Source organism: Cavia porcellus, unplaced genomic scaffold (genome assembly GCF_034190915.1).
Source record: "Cavia porcellus strain 051 isolate PalLab524CR breed Dunkin Hartley unplaced genomic scaffold, mCavPor4.1 scaffold_3, whole genome shotgun sequence".
Classification (NCBI taxonomy): domain Eukaryota; kingdom Metazoa; phylum Chordata; class Mammalia; order Rodentia; family Caviidae; genus Cavia; species Cavia porcellus.
Window position 1 is genome coordinate 86,181,014 of NW_026947486.1, and position 16,346 is coordinate 86,197,359.

The following is a 16,346-nucleotide window of genomic DNA, read 5'->3' on the forward strand; positions in this document are numbered from 1 at the left end:
GGCTGGTCTCAAACTCGCAACAGTCCTCCTGTCTCAGCCTCCCAAGTGCTGGGGATTACAGGTGTGTGCTACCACACTTGGCTTAGTCATTTGGTTCTTAAGTCAAGATTTTTCAATGTAGAAAGATACAACAAATGTGACAAACTGAAGAGTACCCAACAACATATATTTATGGAATATTTATATAGACATACATAGACAGATCTCAGTTGCACACAGTCTCATGAGAATGGAATTGTTCTCTCACAAGATGAAAAAAAATTTATGCCACACTCACATTTAGAAAGTGTTAAAGCCAGAATGCATGAGACATGAATTTTCTTTTTATCTCTCTTGCTGATTTTCACTGTGAACTCAGGTAAGTGAGACTGGTGGTGTTATACTTGCCAAATAGGAATAGTTAAGTTTTACCCCATAGGATTATTGAGGTCCTAGAATTATATAACTTTAAGGTGGTAGTGTATGTCTGATTGCACTGATATTCAAATCTTTGAAAGTGAGGGTGAATAGGGGAAGAATATGGAGAAGGCTCTTTAATAATTGTATAACTGTAGGAGCTCCTGCTTTTTTGATGCTCTGAAGGTTGAGTAGGATATATATTTTGAAACACATGCACAAGTGGTACAGATACTCCCCTCCCCTTTTGCTGATGGGTTGATTTGAGACAATCAATATTGCATTCTGCATCCTGAATCATATCTGTATGTATATGTCAATGAATAAAAAAGAAGCAGGAAATTTTGCAGTGCTACAAAACCAAGTTTTGTAGTGGGTTGTTTGGACTATACACACCTCACCAGTATCAATTTGAGCTTTTGAAGATCTTTTGGGTAGCTTTCTCAGTGTCCCTTCATATTGTCTCACTGTGGAAAATAAGTGGCAAAAGGCAATTGTTATGGCTTGTGGTGTACGGTCTCAAAAAAAAGCTTTTTTTTCCCACTTTGCTTTACATTCTCCATCTATGTTATTGGAATCCTGGTGAGTTAATTCCAGTCTACCACCTCCACAAACCCATGGCGAGAATAAAGACAGTAAGGCACATTCATAGTTATAGGGAGCAAAGGAGCCCTGAGTCCATCCAGTCCAGGTGAGGCTTTACAGCACAGAGGCCTTCTTCAGTGCCTCATTTAGAATTTAATAACTTGTGAAGAAGGGAGTGGCTCGAGGATGAGTGATTGTGAGAATGGAGGGAATTGAGACTGGCTAGGCTTAGCTAGGAAGCTAGAAAGCATCTCTGTAACATACAGAGAAAAGAGTATGCAGAAAGATGAATCTATACAACTCATTTAGGGGAGCATTTGAATGTTAGGGAACTGTTGCTTTAGTTTCTGATATGTAAACTTTTGTGCACTTAAACCCAGTTAACATTCCTGGAGCTATGTGGCTCTGCCATCCTGCCATGCTCAACCATTTATCGGGAGACAGGAGGTGAGGAAACAGGAAATTGTCAGCTGGTTCAAAGATTACACATTAGTACCTCAGCCTTATTTACATTTCTTAGAGCCAACTGAAGTGAGAATGAAATAGCTTAGCCAGCTCTGTACACATAAGTACATGGAAATAGGGCTCCATTTAACTGATGGTGAAGTTATTGTTCTGCATTCAAGCAGAGTCATTTGAGAGGTCCGAGTCATCTTCTATATCCCATATTCATCATCATCATCATTATTTTTGTCAATGATTTGGATACCATGGTCTCCTAGTTCTCCAACTCTTTTCTCAAATTTTAGTTTTCTTTCTATTGATAAGAAAGTCACCAAAAGAATAGAATGAAACCTTTTTAAAAAATCTTGGTCTGGAAGCATTTACATTTACAGCAGTTACTCTTTATTAAGTATTCATTTGTATCAAAGACTCTATTTGTAAAAATGAAGAGGTGTCCAGCTAGAATTGGTGCCTTACTGATTTCCACATCTACATTTTCAAGATGACTTGGTTTCACTGTTTCCTGTGAGGGAGCCACTTATCCCATTGCAGGTGAGCAGACTGATTAGAGAATGCAGTTTGGCGCATGAATAAAATGGGACACAGTGGCCATTTGCAACTTTATTTTTTAAAAATGAAATATTCAAAGTACTTTTCTTTCAAATATCGACACATAATGTTTAACTTTAAATATTTACAGCATGTTGTTGTGATGCTCTTGTAGAAAAATGCATGCTTCTGGCATGAAAGCCAGAGCAAAATGCAAAAGACCATTTAACTACAGCCAAAGAACATGTACCTGTACAGTATCCAGTCACTTTTCAGCATAGGAGTGAGAGCAGGAATACAAAATTGGAACCTATTGTTTCCTAGCAACATGGTTCAGGCCATTATAACACAATTTTCAGTATGATTAGAACCTCTAACTGTTGTTATATAGAAACTGAAAATCTTGGCATACACTGTAAACATCTTTACTTTTCAAGAGAAAGTAAGTAGTTAAAAAGGTATTTTTTCTGGTGTAAAGGCTACACTTCTCTTTCTCTCCTCTCTCACTGATGCTTTTGCCAGAAGAATAGTAAAGATTTAGACATTGTCATGATTCATACAAGTAAAATATTTTTCAAGGACACAATCTGATATACTAACATTTACTTAAGAGGTTAAAGTCCACCACTAAATCTAAGGAAAGGTTTTTAACTGCCAAACACATTTCCTTTGACAAATAATGTAAGGTGACAACTGCCAAGACAAAATCCACAGCAAGTTAACGCTAAGTATTTTCAGTTACTGTTCAACAAGTATTTTCTTCTTACACACAGCAGTATATTTGGTCCTTAACAGCTTTCATATGAAGGACACACTGAAATAATAATCACTACTTTGTGGTTGAATTCTTTTTTTGTTGTTGTTGTTTTCTGGTTTTTTATTGTTTTGCTTTTTTTGTTTTTTTTGTTCTTTTTCTTTTTTTTTTTGTTTTTTGTTTTTGTTTTCTTTGCACAGTAAAGAACCTCACAGGTGGCTGTGGAAGAGCAGCCTGAGATCTGAAGAACTAGTCAGGTCAGCTATGTGTCTGTGAATTCCTTCGAGAAAACAAGAATGCTGCAACGAATCTGCAGCCTTATGTTTTTTCACAAGCTATAGTAATACTCCAGTCTTGCCACAAGTTTCTTTTAATACTTGATTACTGTATTTTGGCTTCCATTACCACTTAACTCCATTAAATTTTCTTTAATACAAATACATCTTCCTAAATGCAGACTTTGCCCTGACTCTCTCAAGAGATATTACAGTGGGGCCTGGTCTGGTTAAAAATATAGTTTGAAAAAGGAAATAAAGAAAAGAATAGAAATAACATGGTGGAATGCCTCAAACTGTATCAACAGTGATGAAAAAGAAAAGTCTTATGAAAGTTGTAACTTAATTTTATACTTCTCTGTGTAAGGAGGGCATGAATTCCAAATTAGTCATTTTCATATATTTGGCTATGTTCCATATATTATGTGTAGGTAATCTACATATTATAGGTTTTCTAGATAAATTGACAATAAATGACATGACATTCTTTATACATTATTTTGTTTGGTTAAAAATAAAACATTTCTATGCTAAGTGTTTCATTGAAAATTACTATGAATTGATCTTTATTCCCTTTTACTTCAGGAGTCATGCTGGTAATCAACAATGACTAGAATGGCTAAAAAGAAACATTTAAATATCTCTTAAACTTTGAACTTTTCAGCTCATTTGGATCTCTAGACTATAGTGCAAGAGTAAAAACAAAACAAAACAAAATATTCAAATTAAGTGGGCCTAACTAAGGAAACAAAACAACCATGGAGTATTCCCTGCCTCACCCCCACAATGTTCTGCCGGGAGAGTCCAAACACTGTGTGCTCGCTTTTTGAATGGTGTGTGGCTGTACGGTGTCAGCCACTTGTCTTGTGGATGTGAGAAATTCATACATTCCTCTGAGAAATCCTTTTACTTTCATCAGGAAATGCAAATGAGTTGCTTTTTCATTAATTTAAACTTCAGAAGTACAAGTCAACGAAGGCATTCTTTCTATTCAGCTGAATAGGAAGTGGCATACAGAATATCTCCATGCTCTTATTAAGAAATGCCAAAATGTTTCTCTTACATTTACTACTCATTAGTGTTAACCTTTTGGTTGTTTTTTTATTTTCTTTCAAAAGTTTTAGGAGTTGTAAAGAGAACAGTAATAGTTCAAGGCAGTATTAAAACCACAGCTATAAGTGATAAAAAGTGCATTTCCTGAATATAATACAAATATAATTTAAGAAACTAAAGGCACAAACTAACTAAATATGTATTACAAACTAGAAATGCACAGTTCAAGGTAATTGCTATTAAGTAAAAGCTTCAAATATTTGTTTCTAATGAATATTTAAAGCAGTTTGAAAATGATACATCATCAGTAAATTGCAAAAAGTATAATCACTTAAAATATAAGCAAAATAGACTCTAATATTGACATCTTGGATTAGTGATAAAATACATCATCACATTTATGAATGCACTCTTTATATATATATATATATACACACACACACAGTTCACAAATCATTGTTCCATTAATTTAAAAGAACATGAGAGGTTCTAGGAACTTAAGGTCTACTTTTCAGTTGGTGTGGAGGTATTCAAATTTTCAACAGGTTTGTCAGTTATTTTAGACTTCCATCCTGAATACTATACCTATAACACAGGCCTGATTCAGAAAAAAACCAACAATATGATCTTAGCTTTGATTAGTAATATCTTGTGCTGGTGAACTTTCAATTACCAAGAGAGATAAATTCATCACAGATTTTCTGTATCGCTCTGTCTCAGACTACACAGGTAAGAATGTGATAAACCTAACCTGAACATTTTGAAAATGAAATTCTTGACTACATCCTCCCCTACTATCTGCTGGGGTCCTTCCCTTTCCTCACCGTACAGTAAGAGGCAGAGTCCTTAAAAACCTTAATGCGAGTTGGCCCGTGACTTCACAGATTTTCAGTGAAACTGACATTACAAAGCAAGGCAGTGACCCCTAACTGTACTTAGGCAGTAGCTGGAAAAAATCTAAATGAACATTCTACCAACAGTTCTCCTACAGACATAACAAGTGTTCAGACTCAGTGACGAAAATGCAGAGACTGGCTCAGGGGAATTTTCTACAGGCCACATTGCGCTGTCATGTCCTTTCATTTGTGGTAACTTAGCATTACACAGCATTTTACAAACTTTCTCTTGGTCACTGAGCACTAATCTCCCAGCTCAATCAGGATCTTCTTTTACTGCAGGATTTGTAGAGATTGAGAACTACAGTTTATATTAACACTAATCCTGACCTTTCTCCAAATGGGAGGTAATCGCAGAACAAATAATTCACTTTGGAAAAGAGTTACTTTTAAAATAGTTAAATAGCCAGAAGAAATGATTAAATTAAAAATAAAGGGGTAAAGACAGAGAACTAATATAACTATAAATTCTGTTAGTAAAATCTAGTAAGCCTTTTTTAATTATTTGAAATATTTTAGATTAGAAAAGTTTCATTTAAAATTATCTGAATATGCCTGGGAGAGGTTTAATACAGAATTGTACATTTGAAAGATAAATCTAAGTGGGATAAAACAATGTGGTGGCAACTACTGTGGTGTTTCCTTTGGTTTTCCCTTTGGTATTTTGTTTTCCTTTTGTTTAGTTGTAGGCTTTTCCTTTTAAGGTTTTGGCTCTTATGAATTTCTGCAGTAGTAGTTAATGCATTTATCCACTTCCCAGGCATGTAGGCCTGCTAAAGCTTCTTCTTTTGTAACAGAATCATATTTTTTTAGTGAATTACCATTCATGTGCATAAAAGCATTGTATTAGAATATGAATACTGAAGCACTAATGTGAAACTATGACCAAAACACATCCTATATATAAATTCCTACCCAGCTTAATAAAAACTATGTTTATATGATATCAATGCAGCTGGACGATTTGGTTAAAAATTGAGTCAAAACAGGTTACGTGAGAGAGGTCACACTGGTCAGCTGCTTTGACATCACATACACACAGCAAACAGTGACTCCTTAGCCTGCTTACCACACCCATGGGGAGGTACGGTACGCAGAATCCAGCCACCACATGCCAAAACACAACACAATAACATGGCATTTACTTGAACAAGCAAGGAGGAATAATCAGGATGGGAGGAAAAATGGGTCCTGATTCTAGGAGACGGTGGCTGAGAACATTTTACACTTGTTTTTAAGTTTTCAATAATCTAGAAAATGTAAAAGGGCTGGCAGCTTTTTTTTTTGAGATGCAAAGTTTAGAGTCTATTGCACCACCTTTCTAAATAGCCTGCAAGTTCTGCCAACAGCTAAATACAAACCTTGCTGTCACAACAGAGATAGGCAACCTTGGGCTCTTTCTGTATAGTCGAGCATATGCGTGGCTCGACAAACTTAAAGTGGTGCTTTCTGAAATTGTTTTTTCACGGCTTAAATTCTGCTTGTGTTATTTTGAATACTGCCACACAAGAACTAACAATCTCTGTCATTTCATAAAGAGTTTAAACAAAAAATATTAAAATACCATCTTCCGTCACATTGAAAGGCAGTTGGATATGTTTTTCCTCCATATTTACATATACAGAATTCTGATCTAGAAAACCAATACAATAAACCATTTTATGTTTTAAAAACAGGCAGTCTTTGGTGACGCAAAGGCAGAAATTTTTTTTGTTACCTCCTGCCTATTTCGCTCTGTCTCATAAAATGAATATTGTTGGCACTGTCAGAAAGTTCTAAATACTGCTCAACAGACAAAACAAAATACCCATCATAACCTTGCACCCTCCCAGTGCTCAGAAGCTGCTGCTTTTCCCCCTCCGTCCATGCCCGAGTCCCCTCTTCCCCTTCCTGCAGCCTTCTTTGTTCCTTAGTCCAGGCTTGGGCCACAGCGCGCTGTCTGGCAATCTCCAACACATGATTCTTTTCTTCCTCGACGGTTGTCCCATACCGGATGTTGAAACACAGGGCCCCGTGTTGGAGCTGAATATCGGCAAACCGTCTAGTCCTCCCATTCAACACCGAAGTCATCTGAGACACAGTAACATTGACGCCATTCTCCAGAATCCGCCTCCCCCCAGTGTTACCGATGAGCACCAGGTCTTCCTCCAGAGACCCAAGCTTAATGAAATAGTGAGTGTCCCTCCCCTCGATGGTAAAATGTAAGTTTTCCAGGTAATGAGCGTTATTGAGAATGGCAGCGAGCCGCCTGCTATCTTCATTGGCTACTCCTATAATATCAGCTGTTACTATGCCATCCTTAATGGCAAACTTGATACCTTTTCCAAAGACAGAAGGGACAGCAGCAAACCTTGGTTGCTTTCCTCCTTCAGGGCACCGTCCCTCACTGTATCGGGGAGTCATGGGAAGTTGGTCCAAGGAAATGAAATTCCTGAGCTGTTTCTGGAGCTCACACTGAATCCCCAGGATCATCTAGGAGAGAAGGAGACACAGTGCAAACACAGCACAGGGTCGGGCACCTGTAGCAAGCTCAGGGATTACTGAAAAGAAAGGCTAGCAAGGTGGCTTCCTTCTAAGTTGTTGGTGAGTCATTCATTATTAAAACAACCAGCTAAACCTGGAGCCTCCTCATCATATTGGAAAAAGCAAAGACTAACAGGTGACTGAATACCGTTCAATCATCTTGGTCAGACTGAGTGTTAAGAAAGTATACTGAAATTTGATATCATAGAGTTGCAGAACTAGAAGACCCTTTAAGTGGGTCCAGTTCATCCAAAACACAGATATCTTATTTTGGCCAACTGCACTGCCACAGAATGGGTCTTATTACTACATGCAGACTCTAACATGAGGCATAGAGAGGCATAAAGAAATGTACAAGACATCATTCCTACTTTCAACAGCTTGTGACCTTATAAATAATTATGGCAAAAAGAACATCAAGTAATCTTTTTATTTGTACTTATAAAAGTATTTTTACTTAAGAATTGTCAAATATGCAAAGAACGAGAAAAGACTAATGAACCCTAAAGTACACACTCTGAGCTTCAGCAACTTTTAACATTTGCTAGACTTTTCAAAGGACTTTTAATTATAAAAAGCATCCATACATGTATTTATACAGATAAGTTCTACATTTCCTTTTAAGAATGTCCTTTCTCTTTTAATTTTTAAATTTAAATTTCAAATCTTCCTAACCAAATTTCAGTTTTGTTTGGCTGCTAAATCCATTTTTTGCAAATGCAGATTTTCCTATTCCTTTTAGTGTTTATTTTTACCTTTACCCGATAAAATAATCTGTTAAATCTCAAATGCCTTGATATTCTTTTCTTCCAGTCATCACCCCTGTAATATTTATTATATTTGTTTACTGTGCTTGTGTACTTACTCTGTAGCAGAATAATTCTATTGTTACTCTTATGCTTTTTAGCTACCAATCTCTAAATTATTTGACAGTTGAAGACTGATGTTTTCAGGTCTTTTAGTGAATAACGTTCTCTGTAGAGAGTCCATAATTGCCCTAGGTAACCTATTTCAGAATTTTAAAAATTCAGTTTGTCTTTTTTATTGTTTATGTGTTGAAGCAATCATCAAGCAACCTATTAATTTTTCCTATTTCAAAAGCTCCAAATACCTGATCTTTTCCTTATGGAAATTTTTTCCTAACTTATGCACATCTTAGTAAATATTCAAAAAGACTGAAGAAGTTAATATATACAAATCCATTCCATGGCATGAAGATGCTTTTCTGCTTGTTTTTCCCAACTACATGGAGATAGTAAAACTTTTACTGACCTTTCCAGGGTCCCACTCTTGAGTTTTTGTCTGAATCTGTAGAAGCTCATAAGTTAATTCTAAATTTTCTAATTCTGGTTTTGGAAATCCAGGTAGTACATTGTGTAACTGGAAACCAAATAGCTCCAACCAACTTCCAATGTCTGTAAGATACAAAATTGAAAAGGACAAACACTTAAAGAGCCCATACTTTACAATCTTTGTTAAAAATTTGCATGATATCCTTCCTAGAGTCAATATGTTTAAGCAACAGGAGGTAGGGGTAAAACTCGCCTTACATGCTTCATTCTGAAACACATTATCTTTCCTTTATAGGGAAGCCTTCCCACTTGGGGATAATCCCAGACAAAGGCTCAGGTTACTGCACTGAAACTCTTAATGTGGTAACGATTCCAAGACCACATGGACTGTGGTACTAGATTTATTGCATTCATCATAATCTTAAAATTTTCTTTTAAGAAATAAGTTGTATAAATTTTTAAGAGTGAAACACAGAAAAGAAACTTGAAGGGAAAGAAAAATGTACCAGCAGGCAAAAGCATCATGTTTGATGTTAGCTTGCGATTTTTGTTCACTTTAGAAAACTAAGGAAGGGAGTGAATGCACAATAACATGCGGGCTAACTGGCAGGAAGAGGAAACATTTACAAAGGCATTGAGATTGCATGATAAAATAAGCAGCACTGAATTGTCACCAGTGTAGCCTCAAGTTTTACATCGTTTAAATACCTGTGGTATATTTTGCAACATCTTGAATTTTGCCAACGGGGTAGTTATTTTCAAAGGAGTAGAGGTTGAATGGTTGAGGAAGGAGATTCAACTGTTTCCATATGTGATGATTGGGTGTTGTCCATCTGCCGGCAACAACATCATAATCCCTTTGCCCCAGGTGCACTAATTTAGTAAGGAAATCGTAGAGTCCTCCATGAAAACCAATGATGACCTGAAAGTCCGGGTAAGTGTCATGATAGATATCGCCATAAGGCGTATACAGTATCTCTTTTATGACCTGCCCTCGACTGCTGAACACAGCTAGAGGGGTGCCTGTATTATCACAGGCTACATAGTATTCTTCACCGCTGCTCAACTCCATGGCAATAAGATGACCTTGGAGATCATAATAAAGAGATGTAATTTCTGAACTGCTGTGGTTATACAGATGAGTAACTCTTATGGGGTTGGCAAGGTCTGCATAAAAGAACTGGAGGTGCTGCCCTAGGCTGGACTTACTGGCGACACGTCGCCCAAGCCCATCATAGTAATACTGCACAGTCCAGCCAGAAACCCTATTGTAGGCCTTCTGCAGCAACCCGTTAGAATTATATTCAAATACATCATTTCCTCTCTGCCGCAGAAAGCCATCTTCATCCATTTTATACTGAATTTCTCCTAGTCTGGTGATGCGGTCTCGGAGGTCATATCTGAGAGGAGTAAGACGAGCACTATTCCCATGGCTCAAAAGATTGATGTTTCCATTCAGATCATAACTGTAACGCCACTGAGTTTTGTCATTTACAGAAACAGTTTGAAGTTGCCCATCAGCATCGTACTCATAGAAGTACCTGGTTATATTGGCATCTACTCCGACCCTTATATCGCATATTACCATGCGACCCATGTTATCATATTGGATGGTCATCCAGTAGGCAATTGCTTTTAGGATTTCATACTGGACTTCAATGACTTGTCCATTGGCACTGAAGATCTTGGTGTGCTTCATTACTGTAGTAGTTATGACCTGATTTAGGTCATAATTGATTACACTGAATTTTCCAAACTGCTCTGTTCTACCAGAGACATCAACATATCGGTACAGGTCTATGGGCAAAGGGGTCTCATTGATCACAGCTTGCATGCTGGTGACACGGAAGTTGTTGTAGCTATAGTCAAACCGTGCATTCACAAGACCTTCTTCACTGAATCTGAAAATCTGGCGTCCAATAAGAGGTCCTGTAGGAGTTAACGTAAAAAGCAGTTAGAAAAAAATTAGGTGATAAATGTGAAAAACTGGTAAACTGTAGTGTTATTTACTATTGATGCTTTTACATTCGATATAAAACATTATGGATTGACCTCTGATGTCTGATGCCTGGGCATATCCTCTCATAGATACACATTCTCATGGAGATAGTTCCCAAATAGGAACAATAATGTTATGTATCACAATTATAGAATGATTTAATTAGAGAAATTATGGAAGTTACAGACAAAACGTGCTTTCGTTTCACTTAAGTTTTGCTACAAAAACAGAGGGTCAGTTTTTACACATGCAACATTAAAGAGACTGGATTTAGGCATGTTATATATCCAAAGGGTCAAATATTTTTAAAAGTTCTGACTTTTGTCATTAGTCGAGGTATACAGAGTTTGAGTTGGTTTCATTGAGACACATCTTGCAGCTGTATTTTTGGGAAGATTTGGTTGCATGTGGGAATGGGTAATAAGGTTGAGTTAGACATTTAGAGCTCAACTTTCTTTTTCTTTTCTTTTTTTTTTTTTTGTCTTTTTCATTTTTATCGGTACCGGGGATCGAACTCACGACCGCCTGCTTGCAAGGCAGGTGCTTATGCCGATGAGCTAAACCCCCAGCCCAAAATATTTCTTTTTTCTTTTTTTTTTTCCTTGTCTTTTTCCTTTTTATCGGTACCAGGGATCGAACTCACGACTGCCTGCTTGCAAGGCAGGCGCTTATGCCGCTGAGCTAAATCCCCAGCCCCCCAAGAGCTCAACTTTCTTGAAAGCTGATAGAAATAAAGAGAAATGTTCTGTAGCTTTTAAAGGAATCAGCTTTCAGGCAGACCATGACGTATTTTAAATTTGCAGTGGAAGACAATTTGATAAGTAATACACAAGTGTGTTGAACTGGATGTTTATAGGTTGATGCTTCTATTGTCAAATGTGATCAACAAAAATTTCATAAGGAAGTATTTATGTCATACATGTCCCTACCCCTTCATAACAAACCTGTTTGCCTATATCTGATTGTGCAGATGAATCCATTGTGCATGAGGTGTATTGTCTTGATCACCCCAGAGGACTCTTCGTATGTTAATGTGACCTGGGTAGTATCATAGAGAATCTCAGAGAGCCTTGCTTGCTTGGTATACTTGTATAGAACTCTTCGCCCTGTCCCCAGATGCAGAGTCTGTAGCAGTCGACCATCTCGACCATAGTCTTGGATAAAAGATGTGCTGCTGTCCGGTGGGGTATAGATGTTCCTGTAGTATCCCACGGAAAGCATGGTTTGTAAACTGTGGCGAACCATGCTGGGCATGGTGATTGAGAGCAGACAGTCTGACTGGTCATACTCAAAGATGTAGCGGCGCTGGCTGTGTAGGAGAAGCATCACCGACTGAAACAAGACAAAGGCAAAACAGCATAACATATATGTATCAGGGTTGAGAAGATTAAAGAAAGTGCACATTCCTGTAGTCAGTACAAATGTATTGAGTGCTTGCTATGTGTCAGACTGTAGTGCAGGGGTAGCAAACCTCTGATGCATGTGCCACAGTGGGCTGCTGTTTGTATCGTTGAAAGCTCTAAAATATTCACCATCATTGCTGTAGTGAATACAATATTACACAGTAGTACAGCAGTGCACAATAATGGTGTCTATCCTCAATGAACTTACAGTTTAATAGAGAAGGAAGACAAGGAACCAAGCAATTCCAATACAGTGTGAAATAGATTGTGATGGGGGGAACATAGAGTGCTTGGGGGAGGTGGAGGAAGAACAATGAATGGAAACTTAAGAGGCAGAGAAGGCTTCCTGAAGAAAATGACATCCAAGTTGCCATATAAATGATGACTACGGAGGGGCTGGGGGATAACCAGAGGGTACTCCAGGTGGGCACAGGATTGTGAGGGTCTGAACATGCAAAAGAACACGGCTGCTTTGTAGAGTGAATTTTGTACTGCTAGGAAGGGTGGTAGTGAAAGACAAGGGATGAGTGCAGTTGGGTGGGCTGGGTGGACATCATGATGGGGTTTTGAGGAATGCTAAGGAGTTTGGATTTAAGCATGTTGGCAACAGGGAGCCACTGGAAAGTTGTAAGCAAGTAGAGGGAGAGGGCACTTGCAGAGCTTAGAGGAGGAGGCAAGTTTGTAGTGTAGAAAGGTCATTGTCACCTCAATGCGGAGACAGATTGGAGAGACATGAAAGGAAGGCAGGGCATGTCACACATGAACTTATAGGCACCCAAATGTACTGACTTCACTCAGCCGTTTTCCTCAAAAGCTGAATATCAAATAGTATTACTGCTGTTTTATAACTCACACTTATGTAGCCCTGTTTCAGTTCCTGGTTAATTATTTTAAAAAAATCTGACTTATTAGGAGAACGTGACATTAAAAGTGAGGAATTCTCTGGTTATGCAACCCCCTTCCCACGTACTGATCTGTGTTTCAGGCATGCTTGTTGAGGTACAATGTCTTGCATATAATAGGTGACTCATAAATATTAGTTTATCTTTTACCTTGAAATATATACTAAAAGGAGCACGGTTTTATGGAAGGCTCTAATTCATTAAGATTCACATTTCATGTTTTAATAAAAAATTTTCATCATTGGACATTCTGTACAAGTCACTGAAGGAACTTTACCCCTTCCTGCTTGAGAATTACTTTATAAAGCAAAAGGATGTAGTTAAGCTTTACTTTCTGAACTTTGTGTTATGCAGGCAATAGGTATTTTTTCCTTTCCTAAATGCAAGTTACATAAAATATCTATGAATGTGAATCACATAAACACATATAATACACATTTAAATCTTCTAAATAGGAAACTGTATTCTAATATTGTGTGTGATTTTTGAAAATGCACGTTCTTTCTACCCTTTTGAAAAATGATTTTGAGTTGCATGTCAATGGTTATTTGCTTGTTCACTCATTTTTTCTTTTGCATCTTGGGGATGCAGAGGTGTGTGGATAAGTCCTGTCTGCTTGTTATCTACGGGCAATTGGCAGCTTGCCACAGCCTGTAGCTCTACCATTGCAGCCTCTAAAAACTCTCCTGAACAAAAAGCAGGAGACCTGGAAATCCAGCATTGATTTGGGAACACAAAAGGAAAATTGCTTCCCTTGATCAAGGCAGAATTGATCAAACTAGCATGGATTGTTCTATAAACGGGGCAGCATGTGGCAGGGCATGAGGCAGAGGAGCTTTATATAGGAATTGGTGTTTTACCTTTGCATTATCTCTATGTTAAAGGATTTCCCAGTTTCTTTCCACTCGCCTTTGTCAATTTGCCATGAACAAATGGCATCTGTCACCTGTGATGTGGGCCAAGGACAATCACCATATGGCCCTCACACATTCCCTAGTATCAGCCTACCTGGGCCATGCCTTTTCCAGGTGCTGCACCAGCCTTGCCAAGAATCCATAGCACATCATTCCTGCATTCTCTTCTTGTGCTTGTCTTCTGGCCTGCAGCAAACCACTGCCTGAACGCTGTTCTAGGTGGTATGGATGTTGAGCTGTTTTAAAAGCTCCCTGGTCTGATTTGAAACGTCCTACTAATAGTAGGAATGTGGATGACATGAATAGAAATCTTGTGAATGTAACGGTTGTGTTGCCCGAATGCCATTTAGGTCTCATTTGGCTGCTTTTTCACTTTGGGTGGGCATTATTATTAGTTTGTTCAAAAACAATGCTTATGAGCTTATCCAATGTCCAGTGTTACTGCAGGCTAAAAAACCCACTTCTTATTAATCCAAATGATAGAGTGGGAGGCTTTTATTCTTTTAATTGATTGTTATACCCTGAAAGAGAGCTTTGTGAAGAAATCATGGCTGTGCACTTATTTGAACAATAGCAATGAGATCAGATATTTGAAATATGAAAGCCTACGAGTGACCACCAGATGGCAGTGTGGGGCTGCTTTGAAGCTCAAGGGGAGAATTGCACACTCTCCTGGTAGACAGCCTTGGAAAATTTCAGCCCTAAACAGGCAGTTTCATATAGATATACAAGAGTAAAGTATCATATTAAAAGATTGTAAAATATATTTAAAAATTTATAAATGAAGTTACTAAGAATTTTAGGAAACCGAAAGATTTATGTTTACTATAATACAGCATTTTACTCTCGCAAGTCTTCAAAGTGTAATTACCTCAGAAAAACGTCATAAAACAGGACAAAGAATTAATGATCACATAGAGAAAAATTAACAAACAATAATTAATTTTTAAATTAGATACCATTTAAGCAACTGCGGCCATTACCCAAATAATTATTTTTCTCCTAATGGTTACAACTATTGTGCATAAAAATAAAACACAAAACTGCAACTTACTCGAGAGGAAAAAAAAAAACCTATTTTTACAAAACTTTTACATGCTAGAGAGAAAAGTGTGTTGTTGGTTTTTAAATATACCATAACCCACATAGGTCTGACACACAAACTTACAGAGATAATATAGGAAGTATTTTGGGGTAAAAAAGAGAAAAATATTTTAAAATGTGAGAGTTCTTATTTTAAAGCATACTGAAAGGATGAGCCTCTTAGTCCCTGCTCTGCCCCTGTGAAAGTGAAAGGAAGTGCCAGCAAAGGCCATGCTAAAAATAAAGGGTGGGAAAGAACACAGGGGGTCCCCAAACCTCATCTAGTCGCTGAAAAAATTACACATAGGTCAGATTTTAGGAAATTCAGCAGTCTTTCTTTTGTCTCTCTTCAATCACAATTTCAAAGATGCTTTAATTTCTTTCTTTCCTCCTTTTCTAACTTTCTTTTTTCTTCCTTTCAGTTTTTCCTGTTTTATTTTACCTTCAAGTGATAGTAAGTGCTAGGTCACATTGAAATCCTCTAGTTTGGTGCTTTATATTAAATTACTTCATTTAATCACCATATCTATTCTGTGAATTAGTTATCAGCTGTAAGAATAATATAAAGTAAACTTTAGGATAAATAATTTTTGGAAAGCAAGGAACCATTCCATAATTACATGTTTTGCAGGTTCTGAGTTTTGACTTATAAGAGTGCTTACATGGGGAGGGCAACACTTTTAATTAGAGAACAAATTAAACATGAAATAAATAAATGTACAAAAGTCAACTAAATTAGCAAATCGTTTGGCATGTCTTAACGGGTTAGTCAAGTCATCTTTGGAAGTCCCTAGAGCTTCCCTTAATACATTATTTCATGTCAATATGGTCTTGCTTTTATCTACTGCAGACCTGAACACTCTCACAGTTTTCGTTTGGTATTTTTTTGGTGTTTCATTAAAGAATTACTGCACACCAATATAGTAAGGAGAACTTATAGGAAGTTTGTTTCATGAAATTCTTTGGGCAAGTAAATTTGATGAAATAATCCATTATTTCAGAAGAGAGAAATAAGATCTCATGGTGTTAGAGAAGACTGAATGCAGAGCTGAAATGTAAGTTTTCAGTATTCTCTTTTATTATTGTCTAGATAGCCTAAAGTGAAGGTCTTAGGACACCTACATGTGATTGTATATATGCAATTAAGCTCATTTGGTCACACCTGGGTAATACTGAGGCTAGGTTTATGAGTTTTAACCTGTTTGTGTTCTTAAGGAATGTCACATACTTTACTAGTCACTGGGAGGACCTGTGAGGAGACCAGAGCAAGCTCATCTT

The 16,346-nt window shown here is 37.4% G+C and overlaps 1 protein-coding gene across 8 annotated transcripts in view; it reads right to left on the reverse strand.

Moving 5' to 3' along the window:
- Positions 1-2,033: 2,033 nt before the first annotated feature.
- Positions 2,034-16,346, reverse strand: part of Tenm1 (teneurin transmembrane protein 1) — a 757,085-nt gene continuing 742,772 nt past the window's right edge. For all 8 annotated transcript variants that reach the window (XM_063246384.1, XM_063246382.1, XM_013147982.3 and 5 more), the window contains 4 exons: positions 11,711-12,098; positions 9,476-10,696; positions 8,748-8,890; positions 2,034-7,424 (listed from right to left, as the gene is read on the reverse strand). In XM_063246384.1, coding sequence (XP_063102454.1) covers positions 6,666-7,424; positions 8,748-8,890; positions 9,476-10,696; positions 11,711-12,098 — 2,511 coding nt within the window. In that variant the 3' untranslated portion in view covers positions 2,034-6,665. The remainder of the gene's footprint in view (positions 7,425-8,747; positions 8,891-9,475; positions 10,697-11,710; positions 12,099-16,346) is intronic.